The following is a 12207-nucleotide window of genomic DNA, read 5'->3' as shown; positions in this document are numbered from 1 at the left end:
AAGATGTATTTGTTTGTCAAGAAAGTATGTATATCATCTGAAGTTGTCTCCCGGGAAGGAATTTTGGACCAGTCGGTAACACTTCCTGAAGATTGAAAAATGTACAAAAGTTTTATCTTGATCTATAGTGCCACAACAAGAGGAAGAACTAGGCGTACTTTTCTCACAAACGACTATCTCTAATTCTAACGTCCGTAACCAGATAAGATAACTTTCCCAGTCTGTCTGTATGCTAGGATTGGTTGTGGTGTGGCAAAAATGACTGCCAGCTTCGTGGAGTACAAAAGATTATCAACGTTTTGTTTTATTTCTTAAAGTCCGAACATCTGAGGTAATGATTGAGCAAAATGATCATTTGAAACAGCTCCAACAATTTATTGTTCTTTTTTATATTTTTAAACGACAACCTTATGCACAGTGTTATTTTAGATTATACATCTTTACTGAATGGTGCTATCAGCGTTCTAATCATCAAATTCTCTAACTGCTACGTATGGTATCTTCAACAAATCAAATAATTTCCATTTCTTTTAATTCTTTTCATCGTTTGCAGTATCATCTCTCGATGGCTAAGAAGTGCATAAAGTCTGCCTTGTTTTCAATAGGTGTTCTGGTTGGTCGGCCAAGATTTTTTCTGGAGCCGACGTTACATAGTATCTCAAGCATTGCCGGACCATCGTTCTCTCGTAGTGCCGTCACTCCCGCAGATATTTCCTCGGGAGTTGATGCTCTAAATGCCTAAAAGATTTAGAGTTATTTAATGATTTGCAAGCAAAGTCGATACATTCCTTACTGTTTCATTTGATGAGAAACATCAAGCGCTATAACGAGAAACCTACAACCATTTGGTCGATTCGGTTCTACGACTGGCAAAATCTCCTAATAATTTAAAAAGGAAGAAAACCTGATCTCACCATTTTATAACCGCAGGCCTCCGCCAGTCGTGGAATATGAAACTTGTCCAAGTTTTGAGCTTCTGTCGGTTGAGCTCCCACGGAATCATGAGCACCATTATTGATAACGATGTGTTTGAAATTTGGAACGTCTTGCTGACCTATCGTTGCCAAGTTACCCATGTGCATGATGAGAGCTCCATCACCATCCAGGCAAAACACCTGAGGACAGGCAAACAATTAGTTGACAACCAAGAAAGCTACATAGTAACTCGAGGTTTACTTGAAAGTCTCTTCATAACTAACAATGAAAGGATTTTGATATGCTCAAGAACTCAACAATTGCACATCGATCCGTACAATAGATACCTGTCTTTTCTTTTTCTTTTTTGCAATGCCAAGTGCAATAGCAGAGGCATGGCCCATGCTTCCAACACACAGAAAATCTTTTTCGTGCCCTTGACATTTTGCCACTCTGTACTCAAACAGTTCGCGTGACAACATGCCTGTGGTTCCCACAACAACATCTCTATCATGAAGATTGTCCACAATGCATTTCAGACATTCTTCACGGTTTAGCATAAACCTAGACACCATATGAATAGGGTTATGTAATCATACTAGAAATTGCCAACTTGACATATATATTCACCTTTGATCCGGCGGTGGAAGTTTGTGTGGCAAGAACGTTTGCCTTTTTACTAATAAACAATATGGTCCTTTTGAAGTTTGCATGTATTTTTTAGCAGTGTAGATTGCCTGCCCAGATAAAGAATGTTTCATAATTTAAATAAGTGAGATAAGGGCTAGATTCCATATGTCGAGATTTTAAATAAAGTGTACCTGTTCAGCACCTTCTTGGTAGTCTGGAAGAACTTGAAACGGAATGCCACAGGATGCTAAGAAAAGACCATTGGTAGTTTATTAGATTACAGATTTGATGTTTGAATACCTCAACTGTCCTTGGGACTAACCGAGTAAGCCAGGTGTTGCTTGACCTTGATGAAGATGTTGCGGTTCGTCTCGTTTCCCTGGCTCACCTCGCCAACCAACTAGGAGCAACATGGGTATGCTATAGACAGCTGGAACTGCCAAGGACATCAGTGGATTGACTATATTACCAAGACCAGAATTCTAACAAATGAAAAGCACTATTGTTAAGCTGCCTCTTTATTTTGGTCTCCCAGAAAACTTTGTTTTTTACCTGTAAGTAGACAAGGGCAGGTTTGTGGGTGGCCATGTGGTATCCAGCAGCCATTGCCACTGCGCTACCTTCATTACTGGTGATCACATGGTCCTCAGACTTTGCAGTTGAAGTAACATAAGCACAGAAGTCCTTCAACAAAGAGTCAGGAACCCCGCAGAAGAAATCTATGCCATGAATCTTCAGGCTTTCATAGAAATCTTTTGGGTCGAGAAAATCTCTAACAAGTTCGGTGAACTGACCCACTTCCTCATTACGTTTTTGTTGTTCTTCAATCTATAATAAGAAAGTTAAAATTTTTGAGATATGCATGACTTAAAACATTGAAACTGCAAGAGTTGGGGTAGCTAGAAAAGGTGAGGTAGCTGGCCCAGTCAAGCCAAAGGCAAGGAGATGCATAGGTACAGAGTGTAACAAAAAGTTGCAACACTTTGAATCACCCAACTGATTTTTTGATTTTGATTTTGTATGATTCAGCATTGATTGTCCTCAAGGAGGTGTAATTGCCATTGAAAGGAATTTCATGTTTTAGATTTGCATCGTGCAATAGTTGCAATTCGAATGACAGCTATAACGTTAGCAGTTAGTCAATGGCAGTTCATTATAATAATGCTACTGAGTAGATTCATGACTTTATGATTTATAGGAAGGAATTTATATCATTTTATTCCCTTATTTCCATTACAATTAAACTATAATAAACAAGTAAGGTCACTTAGGTGCACTTGAAATGATCTACTGGCAAAGAATCCAAGACAGTTTTTAATTAGTTTGAATAAATTTATTGGTTGGTGCATCCATAGAGAAAAAATTGCAAACTGTTAACGATTCCTCGCAGGAATAAATAATCAACAATACATCATAGGTTATTTTACTTTATTGGCAAACATCAACGTTAACGAATTCTTGGAGAATCGCATCGTAGTTAAAAAATGCGAATGAAGGGAGTGGCTTTATATAATCAAAGACCAAGAACGTACAAATCAATATCGAGTTCAACAAAGAAAAAGTATTTTTTTGTTACTTACTTGTTGTGCGGGGTCCACTTCCTGCAAGAACGAAAACGTGATTAATTGGTTTCACTCACAAATGCAATTATTAACATACAGGTGTAAAATGCAATACTTTCCTAACCTGCCTGTGTGCACTTGTTACAGAAAAGTTTCGTGATTTCGGAGTAGCCTAGTTAAAAGTAAAGAGATTGCGAAAATTTGTCCAATTTTAAAATTATTTGAGACTAGAAATGCTTACAAATAAGCGCGAAACCCTTCTTAAAACTATCTGGAAATTCGTATTAATACTGACAAGAGCCATGATGCGTGATAAAGAAAAAGATTATTTGCAATATTTTCTGCCATACAAAAACAACAAAACCAATCTCCTGTGGCTGTGACTTGATGATTTTATTATTATACTAATGGACGTATCACGAGATAACGTGGCATTACAGCAATCAGGAGGGAGCGAAACGAAATAGTAGTTATCGCTCTAAGTCCCCTCCTGATAATAATTTCTAAACTAGACAAACATAACTTTTTGACTTTTTTAAAACCTGCTTGTTGGTTTTCCTCATTTATCTCACAATATTTTCATCCTGGGAGTTTCAAACGTTGCTCAGTGTAGCCTTGTAAAAAGCACTGCGCCTTGCTTGTCGACACCAAAGTAAAGATTTCGTTTCTCTTCGCGAAAGAACCACTACTACTGTTGCCTGTTGGGGAAGATTTTCTCGTCAATACAAATCAATTTTGTTGGTGAATTTCTAAATGCGATTATCATGACTTTGATGACATTATTTGGATGCATTTTGATTGCATTTGGTCCGGCGACTGTCATATTTATTATCGCAATCGCACGCGATCACTTTCACGTTATTATAATGATATCAAGGTCGGTTTTTTGATATTTTCCCTTCATACTCATGTACAAGTGACATTTTGGTCTCTTACAAGTTACAATTACTTTGTACTGTGGTCACCTATATCGTTTTCAACTTGCACCTCCGTCGTTCCATCTCCCTTTGATTTGTTTTCGTAGCGCTTTCGTTTGGTTGCTCTCCTTGCTGTTGTCATCCGTATGGTGGACAGTCATCTCTCCTCTGAAAACGAAACTTGCTTTTGCTGTGACATTTTCTGTCTTATTTCAAGAGGTGTTTCGCTGTGCCTTTTTTTTATTGATCAAGTAAGTGAAAAGTTGCTTTCGTGCCATCTCCATATCGTTGCCCGCCTGCTAAAACTATATAACATTTGTGCCTAAAACCTTTATCATCTGTGACCTACTTTTTCCAATCACTAGACATCAATGTGTGGGATTCTGACCACCCATACTGAAAATTTTGAAGTTCTTCATCATTACTATTATCAACTTTACCTCATCATTTAGAGCAAACTTTCAAATTAAATTTCCATGTTCAGCAAGACCCTTTTCTATTTCAGGAAAGCTGAAGAAAGCGAGCTGGTTTTGCTGGCATCTAATTCGTCAGTGCTGTTTAAACACAAGACTGCTTTTGGTAAGTTAATATTTTTAAACATGGTGTTTTTTTAGTATCCATTTGAATATGGTTTTAGACTTTGGTATCCTTCGGATAATCTAGTAGCCAAAATATGGAAACATAACTAATTGGTTTATTCAAAATCGTGGCCAGAGATTTGCCAGGCGGAAAGCAAATTTTCAATATGAACATAATAGCCCAACATATGACTTTTAAAAAAACCATCACAATAATAAAATAAAGAAAGATAAAAGGTTTTTTATTAATAACGTTTCGTCTTTAACTTAAGACATCTTCAGATTATTTGAGATAAATTATATACATGAGGTTTTAAATAGAAGCATATATTACATTACAGGGTGTTAAATTACATGTGAGGGGAGTAGGATGTTTAGATGACGGAATTAAATGAGAAGGGCAGTATATTAAAGAAGGTGAAGGGGAATTGAGTTGCCTTGGGTTGCCACCTTGGGTGTTAAGGGATGGTTAGGCAACCCAAGGCAACTCAATTCCCCTTCACCTTCTTTAATATACTGCCCTTCTCATTTAATTCTGTCATCTAAACATCCTACTCCCCTCACATGTAATTTAACACCCTGTAATGTAATATATGCTTCTATTTAAAACCTCATGTATATAATTTATCTCAAATAATCTGAAGATGTCTTAAGTTAAAGACGAAATGTTATTAATAAAAAAACCTTTTACCTTTCTTTATTTTATTTTTTGGTGCCTTTTTAAAAGTCTTATGTTGGGCTATTATGTTCACATTGATAATTGGCTTTTCTTACCCCATGGTCTGATACAACATTACCCATGGCTTACTCACATTGGTTTATGAAAAATCCAGAAGTTCCTTGCAAAATCCTAAAAGGAATTTTTGAATGAACTATTTAAACGAAAGGATTAGTGAAATTGTAAAAATGTGGTATCTCATCTGGATGCAAGCGAAGTAAACTTGCTCTCCAAAACAAATTTTTGCTGTCCTGTGCATATTGAGATGCCCTAAGATTTTAGACCCTGTTTTATGGTGTGCAGTATTGTTACTAAAGAATCATGATTATCATATGCCTGGGAACTAGTCATCCTCTTCCACTGATAACTCAATATTATGTTACCATCATTCCGTGATGGGTATTATTTGTGTAAATTAATAGACCAAAAGGAAGCGGATGAAGTTTAGAAAAGATCTAGTTACATACTTGCAGCTCTTGTATGCTAAATTATTGTGAAACTTGTGATTAGCAATCAGCTTGCAAAGTAGCAATTTAATTACTCCTATTACAAAAAGTTATCCAATTTCTCAACAGCATCAGGCTTGGGTTATGGCATCATGAGTGGTCTATTTGCCATGGTGAATGTACTTGCCGACATTACTGGTCCTGGTTCGCCAGGCCTTAATGGAGAATCACCACAGTTCTTGATTATATCAGGTTGGTAATTGTGATGGCAGATGTTTTTAACTGCATTAATAAACTAAAATGTTTTTCTTGACTTTTCAGCACTTTTGACGTGTGCTTTTATATTGTTGAATATATTTTGGGGAGTCATTTGGTTTGAAAGCTGCAGTCAAAAAAAATATGCTTATCTTATAGTTGTCGTTTGTTCTCATCTTTTCGTCTCTTTAATGGTACGTATGTTGTCCATCTATTTATCATTGTGCTACATCAAGTGTGACTTGCAATGCTAAAGTTTATATATGCCAGTTGTGCTGGGAATTGGTTGAGTTTCACAATCGATCATTTGCAATAGCCCTACTGATCAATTGTCTATTATGATGAAAAAATGCACCTACACGTATTTCTCACCTGGTACATAGAACTCAAAGTGATGGCTCAAACGTTTTTAAACTCTTTTTAATGTCATGCTTTAGAACTTAGCAGTCCACTAGAAAAGACGATATTTAATTTATATTATTGATTACACAATTGCCTATGGGTAATTGATTGTTGCGTCTCCTTGAACTTTTTGATCAACCTTTGATTATGATTGCCCACCACTGTATTCCAGTAGTTACATTTGACTAAAAGAGCGTGCTTGAAGTCGGGATATGGCCTGTTCCGAACTAGAGTACTTTGATGAAAACCTTCCCAGTTGGTTCATCAACATAGTGGCTTCCCTGAATGACTAGAGGGATGATGGCTAGTCTTTCAGTTTGAATCGTCTTATGTAAACGAATGAAGTGTTTAGAGCTGTCAGAGCCATCCTGATATGTTTAAATGATGTTGCTATTTTCAAATTTTTTTTAGACATTGCTCAACAAGAAGAAAAATTATCTTGGCTCCATGTTGTCCGTGTATTTAGTTCTTGTTTTTATCTCTGCAATGGCATTTAAAGTGGCGGGTGGAAGCTTACGAAACATTCACTCTGCTTGTTCTAAAAAATTACCATCTCACTTGGATGAAGAAGTTTCTGTTGTCAGTCCAACAACTTAAGATTGCACTCAAGGAATATGGTCGGATACAAACAGGTATTTTTGGTTATGAAGAGATCATGTAAATAAATCGTAAATCCAAACTTGTGTCTGTGTGTTTACGTTTATTCATACTTTAGTACACGTCAAAATTGTGAAGCAAGTTTTTTTTTAGCACGGAGAATTTTCACCAACAACACACAAAATCCTGACCAAATGCGATATCTTTCATAAATTATCTTATAACTTAACATCTACAATTTGATTTTACACCTGTAAATTTAAAGTAGTTTGCTATATGCTCAACCTGGCTCTAATGCATTGATCAATTCGGTATCGTCTGTGTTTAGTTGTGCTACTGAATTTTGGAAGTTATTTTCAGAAGTTGCAGGAGACGAGTCTTCATCGTTATCTGCGATCTCGGTAGGTGATTGAACAGCCGTAAGAACATCCTTAGAAATGTCTTGTGAAGGTGGCATTTCTGTTGTTGCATTTGTGGAATTTGATGTTGCTTTTATTTGGTTAAGAGTTGCTTTAGTCGCTTGGGCAAACTTCTTTGCATCTGCAATTGAACGATTGCAATTACGCTAAACCCGCTTTGATTCGTTGAATATCTGAGTGATTTATATGTACCTTCTAGAACGGACTGCTTTTCTTGCAGAAGCAATGCTTTTTCATCAGCTAGAAAAATTCTATTCATCATGACGACTTCGGCTGACGGTACATCACGCTGACACAAAAAAAGATTTATCATGTGGGATTAATTCAAGAATTGGATTCCATGAAATTATGTTCGGCTAGACAAAGTGCAGTCACCTGCATATCTTTGAGCAACAACTGTCTGTACTTATTCACCATCTTGTCACTCTTGTTCGTAAGCTGCACGGCTAACTTGTCCAATAACATGTTGGCTAGAATGATAAGGGACATCTACAGTCGATGAAAGAGTTGAGCGTGAAGAAATGACACATCGCCCTACCTTTGTTTTGCATCTTGGCATTGGGACTTGGTTCTGAGAAGATGTGGTATGGCGTCAGCCTTGTTACAGCATCCTTGTGGGACTTGAATGCCTTATGCACATCGGTAAAACAAGCATCATTTTGATCTTTTTCAAGAGATAGTTTAATCCTTGAGAAGAAGGTATGTTTCATTAATTTGAGAATTGATCACGATCATATTAACAAAATTTTTGTTGGCGAATGAACAAAGCAACATGTACAACACCTCTTAGCAAGCTTGGTTTCTTTCGTCTCCACAGTTTTAGAAGGACGTTTTGCACTTTTGCTCTCCTAAAAAAAACACAAAATAGAAGTTATAGCCCTGGGCCATATGTTTATGTTATATCAACTCATTACTGACAGGAACAGAGTCAAGTAAATCTAGTTTAATACCCGTTTAGTACTTGACTGACTGGAATAGAGTCAAGTATATCTAGTTTAATACCTGTTTAGTACTTGGAGTCTTCGAAGACAGTGACACAACTTTAGGTATGCTCTTGAAAACAAAGACATGATATGAAGGAGGACTCTTATACTTATCCAATGTGTTACTTAAAATGCAAGATGAACATTTTTAACAATCATTTTGAGTACCTTGCTTATTGACGTTGTCACAGAAGACCGAGCTGTTGTGCTGGTAGAGGCCACAACTGGAGATGCTGTCACCAGTTTCCCTTGAATACTCAAATTTTTGCTGGCAAGTTGGGCTTGAATTTGTCGAAATTGTTCTTGCGTGATAAGTATAGGGCGCCCTTCCTTAGTCTGAAGCAATACCTTGGTCTCTCCTGCAGCCATTGACTGAGTGGACACTCGGTCGTTTTGCAATATCACAACTTTTTGTTGTGTGTTAGGAGCTTTCTGTTCAGGTTTCTGAGATGTTGTGGTTTGGCCCGTGGTAACTTGCACCACCGGACTAGCTGATGCTATGTTGATGGTTTTGGCCGTAGTTTGCCCGAGTTGATTTAATGAGGTGACAATGTTGGATTTCTGTGTATGGGTGAGGGTTGCACTTTTTCTCACTGTTGAAGGTTTTTGAAGATGACCAATGGTGAGCGATGGCCTTTGGTTGGTTGCTTTTGGAGTTTGAATTTCGTTTAGTTTTGTCATTGTAGCTACAGACAATGGTGCTTGAGAAGTGGACAGTTTGGTAACAGTTGTTGGTGCTGTTTTATTATGTATATTCAGCTGTTTCAATTGCTTAGCCACTATGGGATTTTTTTCCAAAAATTGGTTGAGCTGTTTTGAGTTAATTGCTTCCTTTAGTTGATTTGCTAAGTTCGTTGTGTTCATGGATTGCTGCAAAGTGACTGCAACCTCTTGTTTAGTAGATTGTTGGTTGGCTTGAGTATCAATGGATTGTACAACTTTGTTTTGAAAGGCAAAAATGTTCTGTTGCTGTGTCTTTGCAAGTTGCGATTGTTGTTGTTGCTGTTGCAAAGACTGATGCTGAAGTTGCGCTCGAGCTTGTAGAGCTTGTTGCACCAGAGGGTTTTGTTGTAAGAGTATCTTCAGTTGATTTTGTTGGGCAGCTTTTTGCTTTGTGGTTAATATTTCTTGGGCTGATAGTTTGATGTCCTGATTATTTGCCAAAAGACTTTGTACAAATTGCAAATTCCCCTGTTTATTGATTTCAGCGTTACCAATTGATATCTGCTCAGGCTTTGGAGCAATTTGTCTTGGCTGCGACTGGACAAGGTTTGCCAGAACTGTCTTATTGGCAGGTTGGCTTGAAGTTGCTTGTTTCAACTGTGACACACTCAGTGTACTCAAGTCTTGTTTGGATAAGTTCTGTGGTCCCTTAGTTCCAACAGTGAATGTACTTGTGATAGGTTGCTTAGCCATTATTCCAGGAGTGACTTGGTTTCCGATTTTTGATTGAGTCATAACAATTTTTGGCCGGATAGCAACCAATTGTTGCTGCCCCTTGATGGCACTTGCACGTAACCCTTGTGTCATAAGACCACCCTGTATTGTCACTTGTGATCCCGCAGACCCACTCAGACCCTTTGGCCTTAAAATGGGCAAGGGTGAGCCCTTAGGCTTACTAGTTTGGGGTCTAAGATTTGCTGGAGGACTTGATAGAAATGTAGGCAAGGTCGATGGTTGAGTTTGGGAATTGACAATTTGAGCTGATGGTGATCCATGTTTTCCAGATGAAAAAGTTGTTTGCATTGCGTTAACATAACTGGGTGATAATGGTATACTAGAGCCAATTCCAATCATCTCGGTCAAGCCAACTCCTGATATATTAGGATTAGTTGCAACAGGTAAGTTAGCATTTGTTGCGTTTGCAGTGATTCCACTTTGTTGAGTGATTGTGGAAAGGTTGCTACATGTTTTAATGTTGCTATGTGTCAAACCATTCTGTGCGGTTGATAGCTGCTTGCTTAAATTGCTTCCTTCCTCAGCGTAAACTTCTGAAAGCCTTGTTACTTTATTCAAGTCTTCTCCGGATGTAGGTGGCATACCCTTGTTAGAAGGGATTTTAGAATCATCATTTTGCACCGTGCTTTTGGACGATTTCTAAATTGACATACACTCATTTTAATAGACAGTAAATTAATTTTTCGATTTTGCAACATCTTGGATGATAAGATGTTCTACAGATCAACATGCAAATATATTTTACAAAAATATTATCTATTCTTGGGCAGTAGAATTTAATTCAACAATCACATACAAACTTGCTTTCCAATTCATTTACTATATAAAGGAACATTCTATTTTATCAGCCAAGCCAGAACAGAAGAGTATAAGTGTTTTTGCTAAGATTTGGAGGCAGAAAGCTGGAAAATATCAATTCAAGGCCAGACTCAATGGCACAAATGTACCCAAACGCCTTAAATTCTGCTACTTTTTTGTCATCTGTCTAACAACTCATGGGCACTAGACAAATCTTGTGGGCAAAATTGCTCTTCTCTGCAGTCTGGCAGCCAAGTATATCAAGTTTAAAAATACTTACATGGCTGGTTTCATCGATTATTGGTGATATACTTTCGTCAACAAAGGCAATCTAAAATCAACCCAAATACAACAATTTTATGACAAATTAAGCCAGCTTTTCAATGACACTAACATCAGACTGATTAACATTCAAATAACTAACACAAACCATATCATGGGGTTTACCTGACTTGAGCTTCTGAAAAATTCTTTTAGGGCTTGAGGATCACTAAATCAGTTAAAAATCAAAATTATAATCGCATTTCATCGTATTTCTATCACATTAAATCAGTAAAAATTCTGTAATAAATTATATTATAATATATGTTAAATATTCACCTAATCACGTCTAATAAACACTTCCCATCATCCATCGCAACGCGAAGTCCGCTGCATTCTTTCTAGAAAAGATGAATTTCTGAGTGTACAAAACTTTACTGAGCTTCAAAAAACATTTAGGTATACTGTAGTGACAGTGGGCAATCGATTTTCGGGAATGTGACACCACCGCAACCAAATTTTACCGAATTTTATGAGTTATTATATCCGTGTGTTTAACTACCGTAATAACACATGACATCAGATTTATTACAATATAACCATAGAATATAGCGATCAACCTGTTGGGCGAATTAGAGGAATACTCCCTAGCAATTTCACAACAATTTAAGGGAAATCTACCCCCAAAATATGCATTTTCCAACACTTTACGGCCCAAAACATAAGTATATGGTGATAACCTAGTAATGGCCGACACAAAATTCTAAGTTTTTCGTTGATGTCAGGCCTACCCGATAGCATTACCTTGTTCCCCAGACAGCAGAGGCCCTTTTGTTTTCTCTAACTCGGCGAAGATCCCGTTTCGCCAATTTTCTTGGCCGAAATTTCAAAGCCACGCGTTCGGCGCCAGTCGTATTTTTTCGATTCCAGCCAATACGATGTGGGGACTCCGAACCCTGATAATATGACGTCATTTCACTTCCGCAATGGGCCAATGGCATGTTTTTGCTCGGAAAAGTCTGGAACTATGAGTTGTAAATTTTTGATAAGTTCACTTCTAGTTTACATCAACATTTTTTCATAGACTTATATAATTACAATTTATACAACTGTTGGGAAACATTAAGTACTATGTGCACTTGATTTCAAAGCCCGGGAAAGGATAGAGCTCTAACTATTGTAATAGTACAAATAAAAAAGCGATTATTTATTATTTACATAGTTTATTTGCTATGTTTTCTGATGAATGTTCCTGAATGGAGAAGGAT

The 12207-nt window shown here is 37.3% G+C and overlaps 3 protein-coding genes across 4 annotated transcripts; 1 reads left to right on the top strand and 2 right to left on the bottom strand.

The window, feature by feature from the left end:
* Nucleotides 1–354: 354 nt before the first annotated feature.
* LOC124452918 (phosphonopyruvate decarboxylase-like) lies at nucleotides 355–3507 on the bottom strand. Its single transcript, XM_047003573.1, has 10 exons — nucleotides 3349–3507; nucleotides 3232–3279; nucleotides 3126–3146; nucleotides 2098–2373; nucleotides 1868–2027; nucleotides 1737–1792; nucleotides 1546–1652; nucleotides 1263–1479; nucleotides 915–1115; nucleotides 355–738 (listed from the first exon to the last, which is right to left on the bottom strand). Exons 1-10 carry the CDS (start codon nucleotides 3409–3411, stop codon nucleotides 556–558), a joined length of 1332 nt encoding a protein of 443 aa, XP_046859529.1. The 5' UTR covers nucleotides 3412–3507; the 3' UTR covers nucleotides 355–555.
* Nucleotides 3508–3623: 116 nt separating this feature from the next.
* On the top strand, nucleotides 3624–7102 carry LOC124452922 (gamma-secretase subunit Aph-1-like). The gene is made up of 6 exons (XM_047003576.1): nucleotides 3624–3984; nucleotides 4132–4275; nucleotides 4530–4603; nucleotides 5896–6018; nucleotides 6088–6215; nucleotides 6835–7102. Exons 1-6 carry the CDS (start codon nucleotides 3872–3874, stop codon nucleotides 7018–7020), a joined length of 768 nt encoding a protein of 255 aa, XP_046859532.1. The 5' UTR covers nucleotides 3624–3871; the 3' UTR covers nucleotides 7021–7102.
* Nucleotide 7103: 1 nt separating this feature from the next.
* LOC124452915 (BRD4-interacting chromatin-remodeling complex-associated protein-like) lies at nucleotides 7104–11878 on the bottom strand. 2 transcript variants are annotated; one of them, XM_047003567.1, is made up of 11 exons: nucleotides 11744–11878; nucleotides 11279–11340; nucleotides 11126–11168; nucleotides 10959–11009; nucleotides 8591–10519; nucleotides 8442–8492; nucleotides 8223–8287; nucleotides 7978–8126; nucleotides 7815–7909; nucleotides 7632–7728; nucleotides 7104–7560 (listed from the first exon to the last, which is right to left on the bottom strand). In XM_047003567.1, the coding sequence occupies exons 2-11, from the start codon at nucleotides 11311–11313 to the stop codon at nucleotides 7301–7303; spliced, it is 2775 nt and encodes a 924-aa protein (XP_046859523.1). In that variant the 5' UTR covers nucleotides 11314–11340; nucleotides 11744–11878; the 3' UTR covers nucleotides 7104–7300. The 2 variants fall into 2 exon arrangements, with proteins under 2 accessions (XP_046859523.1, XP_046859524.1); XM_047003568.1 differs by having other exon boundaries at nucleotides 11279–11336.
* Between the last annotated feature and the right edge of the window lie 329 nt (nucleotides 11879–12207).

Source organism: Xenia sp. Carnegie-2017, unplaced genomic scaffold, assembly GCF_021976095.1.
Source record: "Xenia sp. Carnegie-2017 unplaced genomic scaffold, XeniaSp_v1 HiC_scaffold_25, whole genome shotgun sequence".
Classification (NCBI taxonomy): Eukaryota; Metazoa; Cnidaria; class Anthozoa; order Malacalcyonacea; family Xeniidae; genus Xenia; species Xenia sp. Carnegie-2017.
Note: the sequence above shows the minus strand (reverse complement) of the source record. Positions and strands in the feature narration are given on the sequence as shown.